At 39.6% G+C, this 17,635-nt stretch overlaps 1 protein-coding gene across 7 annotated transcripts in view; it reads left to right on the top strand.

Moving 5' to 3' along the window:
• Positions 1-17,635, top strand: part of GPATCH8 (G-patch domain containing 8) — a 118,901-nt gene that overhangs the window by 64,074 nt on the left and 37,192 nt on the right. For all 7 annotated transcript variants that reach the window (XM_027625568.2, XM_027625574.2, XM_027625570.2 and 4 more), the window contains 2 exons: positions 145-212; positions 1,090-1,176. In XM_027625568.2, the coding sequence (XP_027481369.1) occupies positions 145-212; positions 1,090-1,176 (155 nt within the window). The remainder of the gene's footprint in view (positions 1-144; positions 213-1,089; positions 1,177-17,635) is intronic.

Raw genomic sequence — 17,635 nt, 5'->3', positions numbered from 1 at the left:
TGTGAGAATGGCTTGTGTTTGGTTCACTGTAGCTTTCTGGTCTCTGCACTCCAAGGCAAGATCTCTAACCACCCAAACCCAATGTATAAAGTGAACTGTTGGCTTAGCTTTGCCTCTTACCTTGATAATGTGTTCCTGTTACAGGGAGAACAGATCCCATTCCGATTGTCGTCAAGTATGATGTCATGGGCATGGGTCGCATGGAAATGGAGGTAAATTGATCTTGTTAGCTAATTTTTTTAAAATGGTGTATTTAAAATTGGTATTAATTCCAAATTCAGATGCCAGTACAGGAATACACTTATTAGATAGAATGTAGTTTTAGTGTTTTTCTTTGGAAATTTAAAAATATATTTTACATTCTCATTTAGTGCTGGCTTTGGGGCAGGTAGGTGATAGATAATGCCCCTGTTTTTTTTGTTTTTGTTTTTAAAGATTTTATTTTTTTATTTGACAGAGAGAGACACAGCAAGATACAAGCAGGGGGAGTGGGAGAGGGAGAAGCCGGCTTCCCGCAGAGTGGGGAGCCCGAGGCAGGGCTCGATCCCAGGACCCTGAGATCATGACCTGAGCCGAAGGCAGACGCTTAACGATTGAGCCACCTAGGCACCTGGTAATGCCCCTGTTTTAACAGGGGCATAAGGAAGTTGAATGTTTTGCCCAGGGTTATGCCACAAGGCAGGATCACACTTAAAACCCAGATCCTGGTGCTCATTTTATTAGGCAAGTTTGTTCAACTCTGAAAATAATTGCCGTGGTAGAAGCTTTGCCCCGTGTGCAGCTGTTATCTGTGATACCTTCTTTTCATTGCCTAAAATATTTTCTCCATTTACTCCTAATTCTTTGGCATTGAACATTGTAGTAAAGTCTGTTATCATCAGAAAATGTGCCTGTTGGGAACCACCAGCATGGAAGGCTTAATTAGTTATTTTGTACCTTTTTCTCTGTAGGGGAACAATAAAGTAAGAGGTAGCTGAGTATAATATGAAGTTTTTATTTTCATGCAATACTGTAGTTGTGCAGATGACTTTTTAATGGCTAAATGGGGTACTTTAGGAATTAAGACTAATTATATCTATTTTTATTAAGCTTGATTATGCTGAAGATGCTACCGAACGGCGCCGTGTCCTAGAAGTAGAAAAAGAAGACACAGAAGAATTGAGACAGAAGTATAAGGTACTTGAATGAAGCCATTTTTGCATGTTGGGTGCTCACACTGAAAGAGATACTCATTTTGGTGGAAAGGATCTCTGTTGATGATAGCATTTGTTTGATCTTTGGTGATGATTAGTAATTAGTAGTAGACCTCAGGTTTCTGTTCCTTTCCTATATTGCTGTTGTAAAAACTATAGCGCTAAGACCCACTTCAGAAGTCTGTTGGAATGATTGCATTAGTCTCTGAAAACACAGTGCCTGGTACATAGTAGGGAGTAGTACCAGTAAAAATTGTTACTTAAGAGTCCTTTGGGAACTTGAACCTATTGACAAGACTTTTGTTTTTCAATGGCTAGAGTATTTTAAGAATAACAGATTGAGGGGCACCTCCGTGGCTCAGTCAGTTAAGTGACCGACTCTTGGTTTCAGCTCAGGTCATGATCTCAGGGTCATGAGATTGAGCCCCGTGTTGGTGTCCACATTAGTCATGGAGCCTGCTTAAGATTCTCTCTCTTCCTCTCCCTTTCCCCCTTGCTCTCTCTCTTAAAAAAAAAGAGAGAGAGAGAACATCAGTGTTTTCCTTTTTAAGGGATTAGTTTAAACTGCAGAAAACTGCAGTTTAGACCATGTTATAAGTTAGCTTTCAAATAGACTGACCAGGGAAGATGCCTTTCAAGATGTACAGTGCCCAGTCTCTACTATAGCATAGGTAAATTTGAAGGTAAGAAATAGGCTTAATTAAGATTATCATATAGAAACTGATTTTGGTCAGGAACCTTAAAGTGGGAAGAGGGAAAAGGGATTTATTTTTAAAAATCTCTTTTACCATAAAAAATAGCTAATATAAAAATGATAGAACTATAAGAAATGTTACATCTACCACAATAGTGGGGGATTTTAATATATCTTTCAATAATTGATTTTAAAAGTAGAAGAAAAATTCAGCAAAGACATTTGGAAGATTTGAATAACACATTAACAGATTTCATTACTGGTTATATAGAACTATGAATCCAATCACTTTGAAAATCAGAAATTTTGAACATATATGGAACATTTATTTATTTAAACAAAATTTTCTACCATAACCTGTGTCGTAAAGTATCAATAAATTTCGAAGAACTGAAATCAAGTTAAGCCACAAAGCAATCAGATTTTTACCTTTTTTTTTTTAAGATTTTATTTATTTATTTGACAGAGACAGCAAGAGAGGGAACACAGCAGGGGGAGTGGGAGAGGGAGAATCATGCTTCCCACTGAGCAGGGAGCCCAATATGGGGCTCCATCCCAGAATCCTGGGGTCATGACCTGAGCCGAAGGCAGACGCCTAACGACTGAGCTGCCCAGGCGCCCCAGCAATCAGTTTTTTAAAAAACTATACATACCTGGGGCGCCTGGGTGGCTCAGATGGTCAAGCGTCTGCCTTCGGCTCAGGCCATGATCCCAGGGTCCTGGGATCGAGTCCCGCATCGGGCTCCCTGCTCCTTGGGAGCCTGCTTCTCCCTCTGCCTCTCTCTCTCTCTCTCTCTCTCTCTGGCTCTCATGAATAAATAAATAAAATCTTTAAAAAAAAAAACAACTATACATACCATACATACAATACTATACAATACAATAATCATACCATAAATAATCTGTGTAAAAGGAAAAAACATAGAGCTTATAGAAGATAGTATAGAGGATTCTCTCTTCTAGCTGTACCTAACTTACATTTACTTATTTTTCATTTTAGTGATCTTTTCTTTCATGTTTTATTATGAAAATTGAGCATACAGAAAAATGGAAAGAACTGTATAGTTAATACCCATATACCAACCACCTATATTCCATAATTAACATTTGTAAATATATTTTATTACATGTCTAACATTTTTTTTATTTTTATTTATTTATTTTTTTAAAGACTTTATTTATTTATTTGACAGAGAGAGACACAGCGAGAGAGGGAACACAAGCAGGGGGCGTGGGAGAGAGAGAAGCAGGCCTCCCGCAGAGCAGGGAGCCCGATGCGGGGCTCGATCCCAGGACCCTGGGATCATGACCTGCGCCAAAGGCAGACGCTTAACGACTGAGCCACCCAGGCGCCCCTAACATTTTTTTTTAAAGATTTATTTATTTGAGGGACACCTGGGTGGCTCAGTCAGTTAGGCATCTATCTTTGGCTCAGGTCATGATCCAGGGCCCTGGGATCGAGTCCCAAGTCGGGCTCCTTGCTCAGTGGGGGCCTGCTTCTCCCTCTGCTTGTGCTCTTTCTCCCTCTCTCTCTGACAAATAAATAAAATCTAAAAAAAAAAAAAAAGATTTATTTGTCAGAGAGAGAGAATGGGGGGAGGGGCAGAGGGCAAGAATCTTGAAGTGGACTCTCAACTGAATGCAGAGAACGCGGGGCTCCATCCCACAACCCATAAGATCATGACCTGAGTTGAAACCTAAGAGTTGGACGCTTAAGACTTGTAACTGACTGAGGCACCCAGGTTCCATACATGTCTGACTTTTTTTAAAAACAGCTTCACTGGCAGTGACTTTTTAAATTCTTGAAATATCTCTTTTATTCTATTTCTAATTTGTTTTTGGTTTTTGGTTTTTTAGTAATGTCTGGGTTTTGTCTTTGGGGTGCTATTTGTGCCTTTTCTTTTTTAAGATTTTATTTATTTATTTGAGAGAGAATGAGAGATAGCACGAGAGGGAAGAGGGTCAGAGGGAGAAGCAGACTCCCTGCTGAGCAGGGAGCCCGATGTGGGACTCAATCCCGGGACTCCAGGATCATGACCTGAGCCAAAGGTAGTTGCTTAACCAACTGAGCCACCCAGGCGCCCTGTGCCTTTTTTTGTTTTTAAACATTGCAATGTTTTTATTTTATAATTTCTTTCAAATCTTATTTCTAGTACTTGATTATATATATATTTTTTTTAAATTTTATTTATTTATTTGACGGAGAGCGACACAGTGAGAGAGGGAACTTCCACAAGCAGGGGGAGTGGGAGAGGGAGAAGCAGGCCTCCTGCAGAGCAGGGAGCCTGACGTGGGGCTCGATCCCAGGACCCCGGGATCATGACCTGAGCGTAAGGCAGACACCCAACGACTGAGCCACCCAGGCACCCCGATTATATGTTTTATAGTTTGTTGCTTCTCCTGACGTTTTCACAGTATCTGTCTCCTTGTGTGGCTTGCAATTTTGATTGTCATCTTTTCATTCTGTCGAAGTTTCTTGTATCCTGGATTTTGGAGGGAGTTGTTATGAGATAGTTTCATATGTGCCTTTGCTAAAATCTAGGGTCTTTAACTGCTGTTGGACTGGTTTTAAAATGTTAATACCTAAACTAAGGGTTCCTGCTGTGAGTAGATGGTGTAAATCCTTTACATCCACCAATGACTGGTCTGAAGTTCCAGCCTCTTCTTATACATGACCCTTTCAATTTATACCCTGATAGATGATGAGTTTCTTGATGTCTTCGTGGACAGAAGGTAATGATATAGTTCAGTTTTCTAGTTCCTGTTTCAAGGATGGAGACAACTCTTTTTTTTTTTTTAAATTTATTTTTTAAGTAATCTCTACACCCAACTTGGGGCTCAAACTCACAACCCCGAGATCAAGAGTTGCGTGCTCTACCAACCAGTCGGTAGTCACTCTGTAGAGACAACTCTTCATATCTCTGAACTTTTCACAGGGAGAGCTTACTAGCTTTCTGTCATCAAGGTCCTGAAACCTCATCTTCAAGCACCTAGGGATTGCCCTGTCTTGTTGAGCTTAACTGCATATTAAAGTGTGTGTGTGTGTTTTATAAAGATTTTATTTATTTGAGAGAGAACACGAGCAAGGGGGAGAGGCAGAGGATGAGGGACAAGCTGACTCCCCGCTGAGCAGGGAGCCTGACTCAGGGCTTGATCCCAGCAGCCCAGGATCAGCGGCCCTGTGTGTTTTATGTTATCCAGAATTATAATATAGTGAAATCTTCCTCTTCCTTCTCTTCCTTTTTTCTTTTCCTATTCTCTTCTCCCTGTCCTTTTCTTTATGCACTATTCAACCCATTTAGGCTGGCTTTAGCACTTATCGCTGAACCACTTTATTTAAGGCCACAAAACACCTCTGTTTGCTAAATCCATTAGATCTTTTAAAAATTTTATTCCATATTTCTGTTTCTTGGCAGCATTGAATACAATTGACCATTCTTTTCTCTTTAAAACATTTTTTTTCTCTTGCTTTTGAAGATTTCATACTTTCCTGTATTCCTTCTTCTTACCTCCCTCGCTGCTTCTGTATAGGTTCCTTTGTTGGTCCCTTCTTTTCGGCCTAAACTCTAGATGTTGGAGTTATTCATGTTAGACATAGGCCTTCTTTTTCTGCCTAACACTGTCCTTAGGCCCTGAGTGGTTATGACACTATGTTTCATCATCTTTCACATGGTTCTTTTTTTTATCCTTTAGGACTTAGCTTAGGAACCTTCCCTCATTACCCAGTTTAAATAAATCCTCCACTTTGCCTCATTCTCTTGCAACACTGTCTTTTGTCATTTATAATTATAAATTTTTGTTGACTTGTTTATAGTCTGACTACTGTTTGGGCAGAAATGGCATTGAGGAGAGAGACTGTGTCTATTTGTCTGCCAGTATATATACTGTATCCAGCATAATGCCTGGCACATAAGTACTCAGTAAATATGAATTGAATAAATTCTTTGAAATAAGGGGAAGATCCAGATTTACTTGGTATACTGTCAGAAGTAGAAATATTCTAAAGTGGGGCGCAGAGATAGAAATATTCTAAAGTGGGGCACCTGGGTGGCTCAGTTGGTTAAGCATCTGACTTCAGCTCAAGTCATGATCCCAGAGTTTGGGGATCGAGCCCCACGTCAGGCTCACTGCTCAGTGGGGAGTCTGCTTCTCCCTCTCCCTCTCCCTCTGCCCCTGCACCTGCTTGTGCTCTCTCTCTCTCTCTCTCTCTCTCAAGTAAATAAATAAAATCTTTAAAAAAAAAAATATTCTAGTGGCGCCTGGGTGGCTCAGTTGGTTAAGCGACTGCCTTCAGCTCAGGTCATGATCCCAGAGTCCCTGGATCGAGTCCCACATCGGGCTCCCTGCTCGGCAGAGAGTCGGCTTCGCCCTCTGACCCTCCCCCCTCTCATGTGCTCTCTCTTTCTCATTCTCTCACTCTCAAATAAATAAATAAATAAATAAATAAAATCTTTTAAAAAATCTTAAAAAAAAACATTCTAAAGAATACATTTTATTGTTTTCAAGTAAAAGTTACGCTATCAAGTGAATAATAAATGAAATAGCTGAGTAATTCACAGCTTCTTAAGATTATGCATTATATTTTGAGGCTCTTTTTGTCCTCCTATCCCAAGAAATTATTTCTCATTATTTGAACTCTTCATATTGGGTAGAGCAAGAATTACTTATCCCCATTTTATTGATCAGATGCACAGAAATCTTGTCAACTCTTTACTATTTGTGAAACCCTTTCCCCTTCCTGCTTGTCACTGATTTATTGCACTATATTTGTTCTTCACCTTCACATGACCTTGGAACCTTGACTTTAGTAACTTAGCCCCTCCTTAATTTGTACCTCTCAAGAACCACAGATTTTTACTTCCTCAACACTTTGATCTCAACTCTTTTCTTCCTAATCCTTGTGTCATAGCTACTTATTTACCAAAAGTCTGTCTCCAATCAGTACAAATACTTGCATTTCTACATCTTTACTAAAATGCAGTATGAGACTGGTCTTGATTCACTGGGCTCACAGAACTGCCAAGTAATCTTTCATATGTCATTTCCTGCTTAGTCCCCTCAGCTTTCAGTTTTAAGCATTGGTTCTCATGCCTTCATCTTCCCTCAACTGCCCTTGTCCTTCCTCCACCTTCCCTTACTCCTAATAGAAAATTTAACAAAGAAAATTTGGACAAGGTGAGAGTGCATTCATCTGCCTGTAATATCCACCATCAAACTTGGGCACAAATAATCCTGTCCTTAAATATTTCTCCCCTTTCACCATCCGTCAAAGGATAATTCCTACCTATGAATTCTGAATCTTAGACCTCTGTCTTATAAAAGGACTTGACATCTTTGTAAAGGTGTAACCTTTGGGGTGCTGGGTGGCTCAGTCAGTTAAGCATCTGCCTTCAGTTCAGGTCATAATCCCAGGGTCCTGGCATCGAGCACCACATCAGGCTCCCTGCTCAGCAGGGAGCCCTGCTTCTCCCTCTCCCACTCCCACTGCTTGTGCTCTTTCTCTCTCTCTCTCTGTCAAATAAATAAATAAAATCTTTAAAAAACAAAGGTATAACCTTGGCAGCCTCTCTCATTATTCATTCTTTTCCTTTCACCAGTAAACATGCTCACACATTTGTGGGGGAAGAGAACCACTAACTAAAAAAAATAACTGTTGACTTCCACTCTCTGTAGCTACCATCTTCTCTTTTTACGTCTTTAGAACTACTTTTTTTAAAAAATCTTTTATTTATTTATTTATTTGAGAGAGAGAATGAGATAGAGCATGAGAGGGGGGAGGGCCAGAGGTAAAAGCAGACTCCCTGCTCAGCAGGGAGCCCGATGCGGGACTCGATCCCGGGACTCCAGGATCATGACCTGAGCCGAAGGCAGTCGCTTAACCAACTGAGCCACCCAGGCGCCCTAGAACTAAACTTCTTAAAGAGTAATCTCTGCATTCACTGCCTCCTTTACGTCACCTTCCATTCTTTTATTTTTTAAATTTCATTTTTATGAAAATTATATTTGCACATGGTTGTAGAGCTATTTGGCTCTAAATTTAAATAGGTTTAAATTTTAACAGGAAAGAAATGCAGTCCCATTTTGACACCCTGAGTATTTTATTAAATACTGATAAGATTTTTTTTTAAAGATTTTATTTATTTGAAAGAGAGAGAAAGAGAGAGAGAGCACATGATGGGGGGAGGGTCAGAGGGAGAAGCAGACTCTCTGCCGAGCAGGGAGCCTGATGCGGGACTCGATCCAGGGACTCCAGGATCATGACCTGAGCCGAAGGCAGCTGCTTAACCAACTGAGCCACCCAGGCGCCCTGATAAGATATTTTTAAAATATGTGTCAGATAAGGGGCTCCTGGGTGGCTCAGTCAGTTAAGCATCCAAATCTTGATTTTGGCTCAGGTCGTGATCTTAGGGTCCTGAGATCAAGCCTCAAGTTGGGCTCCACGCTCAGCACAGAGTCTGTTTGTCCCTTTCCTTCTGTTCCTACCCCCCTCCCGCCCCCTGCTTGCACGTGCTATCTCTCTCTCTCTCAAATAAATAAAATCTTTTTTAAAAACTGTGTAAGAGGGCGCCTGGGTGGCTCAGTTGGTTAAGCGACTGCCTTTGGCTCAGGTCATGATCCCGGAGTCCCAGGATCGAGTCCCACATTGGGCTCCCTGCTCGGCCGGGAGTCTGCTTCTCCCTTTGACCTTCCCCCCTCTCATGCTCTCTCTCTCTCTCTCTCATTCTTGCTCTCAAATAAATAAATAAAATCTTAAAAAAAAAAAAGTGTAATATATAAAGAATAACTACAGACACTTGTGTGTTTTCTACTCCGTTTAAGAAAAAGAACATTACCAGTAATTTTATGATTGCATTCCATTTCTTCCTTCTCCAGAGGTAGGCACTGTCTTTTGTGTTTATCATTCCCTTCCATTTTTCCAGATAGATTTTTGTTGTTGAGATAAAATTTACCATTCTACCATTTTAAGAATACAATTTAAAGACCTAACATATTCACAATGTTATGCAGTCATCACTACTAATTCCAGCATTTACATCACTCCAGAAAGAAACCCCAATACTCTTTAGCAGTCATTCCTCACCCTACCTTCTTCCCCTGATAACAACTTTCTGTCTCTAGGTTGGCCTGTTCTGGACATTTCATATAAGTTGAATCATTCAATATGTGGCTTTTCATATCTGACTTCTTTTACTAAGCATGTTTTCAAGGTTCAGTCATGTTAATAGCATGTGTAAGTACTTCATTTCCTTTTTATGGCTGAATATTACATTGAATATACTGCAGTCTGTTTAATCATCAATTAATGGACATTTGGGTTGTTTCTGCTTTTTGGCTATTATAAATAAGGCTGCTGTGACCATCTTGTACAAGCTTTCGTGTAAATATATTTTCTGGTTCTCTTGGGTATCTACATAGGAATGGAATTGCTGGTTGTATGCTAACTCTCTGTTTAACTCTTTGAGGAAGTGCCAGTCTATTCAAAAGCGTTTGTACCATTTTACATTCCCACCAGCAGTGTATGAGAGTTTGTTTCTCTACTTCCTCACTTATATTTGTTGTCTTTTTTTATTACAGCCATCCTAGTGGGTATGAAATGGTATCTAATCATGGTTTTGATTTGCATTTTCTTGACTAATGATGTTGAGTATCCTTTCATGTACTTATTGTCCATTTATTATTCCTTTGGAGAAATGTCTATTCAAATCTTTTGCCCATTTTTAAATTGGGCTGTCCTTTTATTGTTTTAAGAACTCTGTATGAATTCTGGAAATGAGACCCTTGTCAGATTTCCAAATATTTTCTCCCATTTTGTGATTGTCTTTTCATTTGAAAATGTCCTTTGATGCACAGATTTTTAAAATTTGATGAAGTCCATTATCTTTTTGTTGCTTGTATTTTTGGTGTCATTTAAGAATCCATTGTCTAATCCAAGGCCATGAAAATTTATACCTATGTTTCCTTCTAATAAGTTGTAGTTTTAGCTCTTATATTTAGGTCTTTGATCTATTTTGAAATAAGTTTTTTATTTTCTTTTACTTTGTTTTTTAAAAATTTTATTTATTTATTTGTCAGAGAGAGAGACAGAGCACAAGCAGGAGAGCAGCAGGCAGAGGGAGAAGCAGGGTCCCCGTTGAGCAGGGAGCCCGATGTGGGACTTGATCCCAGGATCCTGGGATCATGACCTGAGCTGAAGGCAGCCGCTTAACTGACTGAGCCACCCAGGCATCCCTTGAAATAAGTTTTTTAAATTAATTTTTGTATGTCATGTTTGGTAGGTGTTCCAACTCCTTCTTCGTGTGGCTACCCAGTTGTCCCAGCCATTTGCTGAAAAGATTGTTCTTCACTGCATGGTCTTAGAACCTTGTTGAAAACCGTGGTCTTAGGGCACCTGGGTGGCCAGTTGGTTAAGTGTTCAACTCTTGGTTTCAGCTCAAGTCATGATCTCAGGGTCCTGAGATTGAACCCTCCGTCTGGCTGCCCTCTCGGCAGGGAGTCTGCTTTGGATTCTCTCTCTCTTTCTCCCTTTCTACCTGCCCCGCTTGTTCTCTCTCTCTCTCGCATAAATAAATCTAAAACAGAAAGAAAGGGAAAGAGAGAAAGAAAAGAAAAGAAAAGAAAATCACAGTCTTGCTTATTGTTGCTTTGTAGTAAGGTTTGCTTTTGGGAAGCCTTCCTACTTTATTCCTTTTTAGGATCATTTTGGGTAGTCTTGATCCCTCCCAATTCTGTATGAATTTTAGAATCAGTTTGTCAATTTCTACAAAGACGTCAGCTGTGATTCTGATAAGAATTATGTTGAGGGGCACCTGGGTGGCTCAGTCGTTAAGCGTCTGCCTTTGGCTCAGGTCATGATCCCAGGGTCCTGGGATCAAGCCCTGCATTGGGCTCCCTGCTCTGCGGGAAGCCTGCTTCTCCCTCTCCCACTCCCCCTGCTTGTGTTCCCTCTCTCGCTGTGTCTCTCTTTGTCAAATAAATAAATAAAATCTTTTAAAAAAATAGAATTATGTTGAATCTGTAGGTCAGTTTTGGGAGTATTGTCATTTCAACAATGTTAAATCTTCCAATCCATGAACATGAGATGTTTCTCTGTTTCTTTAGATCTTTTTTTTTTTTTTTTTAAGATTTTACTCATTTATTTGTCAGAGAGGGAGAGAAAGAGCACAAGCAGGGGGAGCGATGTGCAGAGGGAGAAGCAGCCTCCCTGCTGAGCAAGGAACCCAATGCAGGACTCTATCCCAGGACCCTGGGATCATGACCTGAGCCGAAATCAACAGACGCCTAACCAACTGAGCCACCCAGGTGCCCTGTTGCCCCTTACATTTTAAAATGGTTTTACAATGTGTTTTGTATCCCTAAACATGTATCGTTTAATTTTACATGGTTTTGAATATTTTATTTTTATTTTTTGTTAAGATTTTATTTATTTATTAGAGAGTGTGCTCTAGGGAAAGCATGAGCAGGGTGAGAGGCAGAGGGAGAAGCAGACTCTCCACCAAGCAGGGAATCCAATGTGGTGCTCGATCCCAGGACCCTGGGATCCATGACCTGAGCCGAAGGCAGATGCTTAACCAACTGAGCCACTCAGGCACCCCAATTTTACTTGATTTTGAACTTTATGTAAATGGAAACATATTTCCTGGTATACATGTATGAGAGTTTATCCAGAGTTTGGCTTTTGTTTTTATTATTCTGTTACTTTAAGTAATTGTACCTATGTATTTTCCCTGACCACTGCTACACCTGACACCTGTATATATTGATAAATAATGTCATTATCATTTTTTCCCTTAGAAATTCTGTGGTTTCCGATTTATAGAAAAACCTTTAAAAATGTTAATTCCTAGTTTTATTTTGCTGTGTTCATATATGTTGCTTATATTATCTCTTTTTGCAATTTATTATGGTTTCCTCTATAGCCTAAATGGTCTATTTGGTGAACATTCTGTGAGTACTTTAAAAGGTGTCTTTCCTATTTTCAGGCCACCACACACCTTAATATATCATTAAGGTGTTCAGTGTCTTTGTTTATTTTTATCTTTTCCATCTGTCATTAAATGAGAGATGATTTGATTCTCCTTTAATAAATCTCTAATTTTGGGCACCTGGGTGGCTCAGTTGGTTAAGCAACTGCCTTGGGCTCAGGTCATGATCCTGGAGTCCCAGGATTGAGTCCCACATCTGGCTCCTTGCTCAGCAGGAAGTCTGCTTCTCCCTCTGACCCTCCCCCCTCATGTGCTCTCTCTCTCTCTCTCAAATAAATAACTAAAATCTTTAAAAAAATCTCTAATTTCTGCATCATGAATGTTGCTGCTAGATTATGATAGATATTAAAATTTTTAGATACCATGAGTTGCCTTCATTGACATTATAAATATAGTGCCTTTATCTTGTTTAAAGCTTTATAGTGTAATCTCTGCCTCAGTTGAAAGTAAGACCTTTATTCCTGCTTTCATTTTGTGTATATTGCCTTGTATATCTTTGGGTTTTTTTTTTATTTTTCTTTTCTTGTAAGGTTTTTATTTATTTTTGTGTGAGAGAGAGAGTTAGAGAGCAAGCACGAGCGGGGTGGGGGGCAGAGGGAGAAGCAGACTCCCTGCTAAGCAGGGAGTTGGACCCAGGACTCGATCCCAGGACCCGAGGATCATGACCTGAGCCGAAGGCAGACACAGACACTGACCAAATGAGCGACCCATGTGCTCCTGTGTTTTTTTGTTTTTCTTGTTTTTTGTTTTGTTTTTTAAGATTTATTTATTTATTTGAGAGAGAGGGAGAGAGAACAGGGGGAGAGAAAGAAAGAATCTCCAACAGACTCCCTGCTGAGTGAGAAGCTGGACACAACACAGGGCTTCATCCAGTGATGCTGAGATCATCTCAGCCGAAATTAAGAGTCAGTTGAGCATCCAACTGAGCCACTCAGGTGCCCCTATCTTTGTTTTTTTTTATGTTCAGTATTTCTGAATTGCTTTGTTTTGGATGTGCATCTTATAAGCATCATGGAGTGGGCTTTTGCTTTGCTTTACAATATGAAAAAAATTTTAATGACTTAACTATATATGTATTTTTAAGTAATCTCTCAAACTCACAACCCCAAGATCAAGAATCACATGCTTAACTAACCGAACCAGCCAGTGCCCCAATTTTTTTATATTTTATGTGACAGATAGGTCTGGTTTAGTTTATATTAGATTTTAGCCTGAGTTTTTCCTCATCATTTCTGCATTTTATATCCCAGTAACTTCTTTAAAAAGGATTGTGCAAACAATATTTCCTCAATTATTTTTATAGGATGAAAAAATATTTATGAAATAATCAGTGACATTTTAACAATAAATTAAATACATGGTTTAATGTGGTCTCAGGCAGATATTGCCCTTGGGAAGAAGCAAAATTCAGACTTCTAGAGCAATTTTCAGCATCAAAGAACTTCTAGATAAAGCCCCCCAAAATAGGAGATCATAGTCCTAATATAGACCCAACTAAGAAACTAGATGTTCTGGGCTAGAGTTAGCAGGGGAGGGGGGGAAAAAGCAGAATCAGACCCCTTAAGTCTGAAGGTATTGGGGTTGTCAGCTTGGATACAGCATATAAAAGAAGCGTATTTGGTTTGTTTAAAGAAATAAAAAGGATTGAGATTATGAGTAAAGGGCAAGAGACCATATAAAACCTCAGTGAGAGGATTTAATAGCAGATTATACAAATGTAAATATTAAACTATAATACATGTGAGGAAATATCCAGAATGTAGCAAAGTGTAGAGAGGGAGGGCAAGAAAAAGAAATGGAAAATATGTGAAAGAGGTTGAGTTAGATGATAAAATACTAGAAGCTCTTAATATGTATCTAGACAGAATTTTACAAAGAAAGAAAAAGCAGGGCAGAGGCTCAGAGAAAAGATTCCAGAATTGATGAAAAACACAGTTCACAGATGCAGCAGGCCTAATGAATCTCAAGCAAGAAAAAAAAAGTTTATACATAGGCACAGCAAAATGGTACAGTAACAAAAAAGAGACATAATCTTCAAAGAACTGTTGCAGTAACAAAGAAGTCAGAATACAAAGTTGATTCTTTTATTTTTTTTAAAGGTTTTATTATTTTTTTAAGATTTTATTTATTTGACACACAGCGAGAGGGAACACGAGCAGGGGGAGTGGGAGAAGGAGAAGCAGGCTTCCCGCTGAGCAGGGAGCCTTATGCAGGGCTCGATCCCAGGACCCTGAGCCGAAGGCAGACGCTTAACGATTGAGCCACCCAGGCGTCCCCAAAGTTGATTCTTTTAGAATCTAATGAATCTTAAATGTGCTCAGAGCAGACAATCATCATCATAGAATTGTACACACAGAAAAAATGTCTTTAAGATTAGAGATAAAATAGGTATCAATTTTCAGATAGAAAATTAGTTTGCCACCAAAGACTCTCGTAAAAGAAAAGTTTATTTATTTCAAGATTGTATTTATTTTTTTATTGTTAATCCCCATACATTACATCATTAGTTGTTGATGTAATGTTCCATGATTCATTGTTTACATATAACACCCAGTGCTCCGTGCAGAATCTGCCCTCTTTAATACCCATCACCAGGCTAACCCATCCTCCCACCCCCCTCCCCTCTAGAAACCTCAGTTTGTTTTTCAGAGGCCATAGTCTCTCATGGTTCGTCTTCCCCTCTGATTCCCCCCCTTCATTCTTCCCCTCCTGCTCTCTTCTTCTTCTTTTTTTTTTTTTTTAACATATAATGTATTATTTGCTTCAGAGGTACAGATCTGTGATTCAGCAGTCTTCCACACTTCACAGCACTCACCATAGCACATACCCTCCCCAATGTCTATCACCCAGCCACCCTATCCCTCCCACCCCCCACCACTCCATCAACCCTGTTTGTTTCCTGAGATTAAGAATTCCTCATACCAGTGAGGTCATATGATACATGTCTTTTCTCTGATTGACTTATTTCACTCAGCATAATACCCTCCAGTTCCATCCACGTCGTTGCAAATGGCAAGATTTCATTCCTTTTGATGGCTGCATAATATTCCATTGTATATATACTACATCTTCTTTATCCATTCATCTGTCGATGGACATCTTGGCTCTTTCCACAGTTCGGCTATTGTGGACATTGCTGCTAGAAACATTGGGGTGCACATACCCCTTCAGATCCCTACATTTGTATCTTTGGGGTAAATACCCAGTAGTGCAATTGCTGGATCGTATGGTAGCTTTATTTTCAACTTTTTGAAGAACCTCCATGCTGTTTTCCAGAGTGGCTGCATCAGCTTGCATTCCCACCAACAGTGTAGGAGGGTTCCCCTTTCTCCGCATCCCCGCATCTGTCATTTCCTGACTTCTTAATTTTAGCCATTCTGACTGGTGTGAAGTGATATCTCATTGAGGTTTTGATTTGGATTTCCCTGATGCCGAGCGATGTTGAGCACTTTTTCATGTGTCTGTTGGCCATTTGGATGTCTTCTTTGGAAAAATGTCTGTTCATGTCTTCTGCCCATTTCTTGATTGGATCATTTGTTCTTTGGGTGTTGAGTTTAAGTTCTTTATAGATTTTGGATACTAGCCCTTTATCTGATATGTCATCTGCAGATATCTTCCCCATTCTGTCAGTTGTCTTTTGGTTTTGTTGACTGTTTCTTTTGCTGTGCAAAAGCTTTTTATCTTGATGAGGTCCCAGTAGTTCATTTTTCCCCTTGCCTTTGGCGATGTCTCTAGGAAGAAGTTGCTGCAGCTGAGGTCAAAGAGATTGCTGCCTGTGTTCTTTAGGATGTTGATGGACTCCTGTCTCACATATAGGTCTTTCAACCATTTTGAGTCTATTTTTGTGTGTGGTATAGGAAAATGGTCCAGTCTCATGCTTCTGCATGTGGCTGTCCAATTTTCCCAACACCATTAGTTGCAGAGACTGTCTTTTTTCCATTGGACATTCTTTCCTGGTTTGTCAAAGATGAGTTGACCATAGAGTTGAGGGTCCATTTCTGGTTTCTCTATTCTGTTCCATTGATCTATGTGTCTGTTTTTGTGCCAGTACCATACTATCTTGGTGATGGTGCAGATGATATGATACTTTATGTGGAAAACCCAAAAGACTCCACCCCAAAACTGCTAGAATTCATACAGGAATTCAGTAAAGTGGCAGGATATAAAATCAATGCACAGAAATCAGTGGCATTCCTGTACACCAACAACAAGACAGAAGAAAGAGAAATTAAGGAGTCGATCCATTTACAACTGCACCCAAAACCATAAGATACCTAGGAATAAATCTAACCAAAGAGGCAAAGAATCTGTACTCAGAAAACTGTAAAATACTCATGAAAGAAATTGAGGAAGACACAAAGAAATGGAAAAACGTTCCGTGCTCATAGATTGGAAGAACAAATATTGTGAAGATGAAGATGCTACCTAGAGCAATCTACACATTCAGTGCAATCCCCATCAAAATACCATCAACTTTTTTAAAAGAAATGGAACAAATAATCCTAAAATTTGTATGGAACCAGAAGAGACCTCGAATAGCCAGAGGGATGTTGAAAAAGAAAAGCAGAGCTGGCGGCATCACAATTCCATACTTCAAGCTCTGTTACAAAGCTGTCATCATCAAGATTTTATTTATTTGACAGAGAGAGTCAGTGAGAGAGGGAACACAAGCAGGGGGAGTGGGAGAGGGAGAAACAGGCTTCCTGCTGAGCAGGGAGGCAGACGCGGGGCTCGATTCCAGGACCCTGGGATCATGATATGAGCCGAAGGCAGACTCTTAACAACTGAGCCACCCAGGTGCCCCTCGTAAAAGAGATTTTAAAGAACATACTTTAGGAAGGAGGAATGTGATTCCTATTTTGAGGCTTGAGGTGCAATGAAGAATCTCTTTTAAATCAGTATTTAAATGTGGGGGTATGTGTTTTATTTAATCCAGTCTTCTGATCTCTTTTTTGGAAAAGTAAATCTTCCAAATCTATTTAAACAGTATTTTTTATACAGTAATCTTATAGAATTAAATAAAAACCAACGTAGAATTAAAATATGCTTATGTAACCACCATTAACTAGAAGGATGGTTTCTGCTTGGCACCTGCTTCTTTGTACTGCTCACTTTTAAATCAAAGTCTTAGGCAGATACATCTGATGGGAAGATCACATGTCTGAACCCTGGTTTTAAGGGAAGTTGAGAAAGTGAGTTTTCTAAGAAAACCAGTACTGCTAAGGAAGAATATCCACAAGTTGCTTAATAGCCAGACAAAATGAAACTGAACTGCCCAGAGTGCCTAGCAAAAATTAGGGTGAATGAGGGGGCGCCTGAGTGGCTCCTAAGCGTCTGACTCTTGATTTTGTCTCAGGTCACGATCACAGGGCTGTGGGATCCAGCTCTGTGTCGGGTTCTGCACTCAGGAGCAGAGTCTGCTTGACCCTCTCCCTCTGATCATCCTCCTGCTTGTGCTCGCTCCATCTCTAAAATAAATAGATAAATAAAATCTTTTTAAAAATTATGGTGAATGATTGAATATGGCAAAAATTATAATATGCTGTATATTCACTTTTTAGTTTTAATAAATTTATCCAAACTGGTTTCATCCTGGCTGATTAAGTAGCTCATGTGAGAAATGGTAGATGATAGAACTGCCCTCAAAGTGTATCTGGAAGATACAAAACTGAATAGAAGAAAGGCCAATTTTAGAAGACTTTGAAATGAGACTTATCTTTAGATCTATTAACTAGAAGGATCTACCAATTGTGAGACTCATTTTT

Source organism: Zalophus californianus, chromosome 16, assembly GCF_009762305.2.
Source record: "Zalophus californianus isolate mZalCal1 chromosome 16, mZalCal1.pri.v2, whole genome shotgun sequence".
Classification (NCBI taxonomy): domain Eukaryota; kingdom Metazoa; phylum Chordata; class Mammalia; order Carnivora; family Otariidae; genus Zalophus; species Zalophus californianus.
The sequence above is the reverse complement of the archived record's forward strand: the minus strand, read 5'-3'. Positions and strand labels throughout refer to the sequence as shown.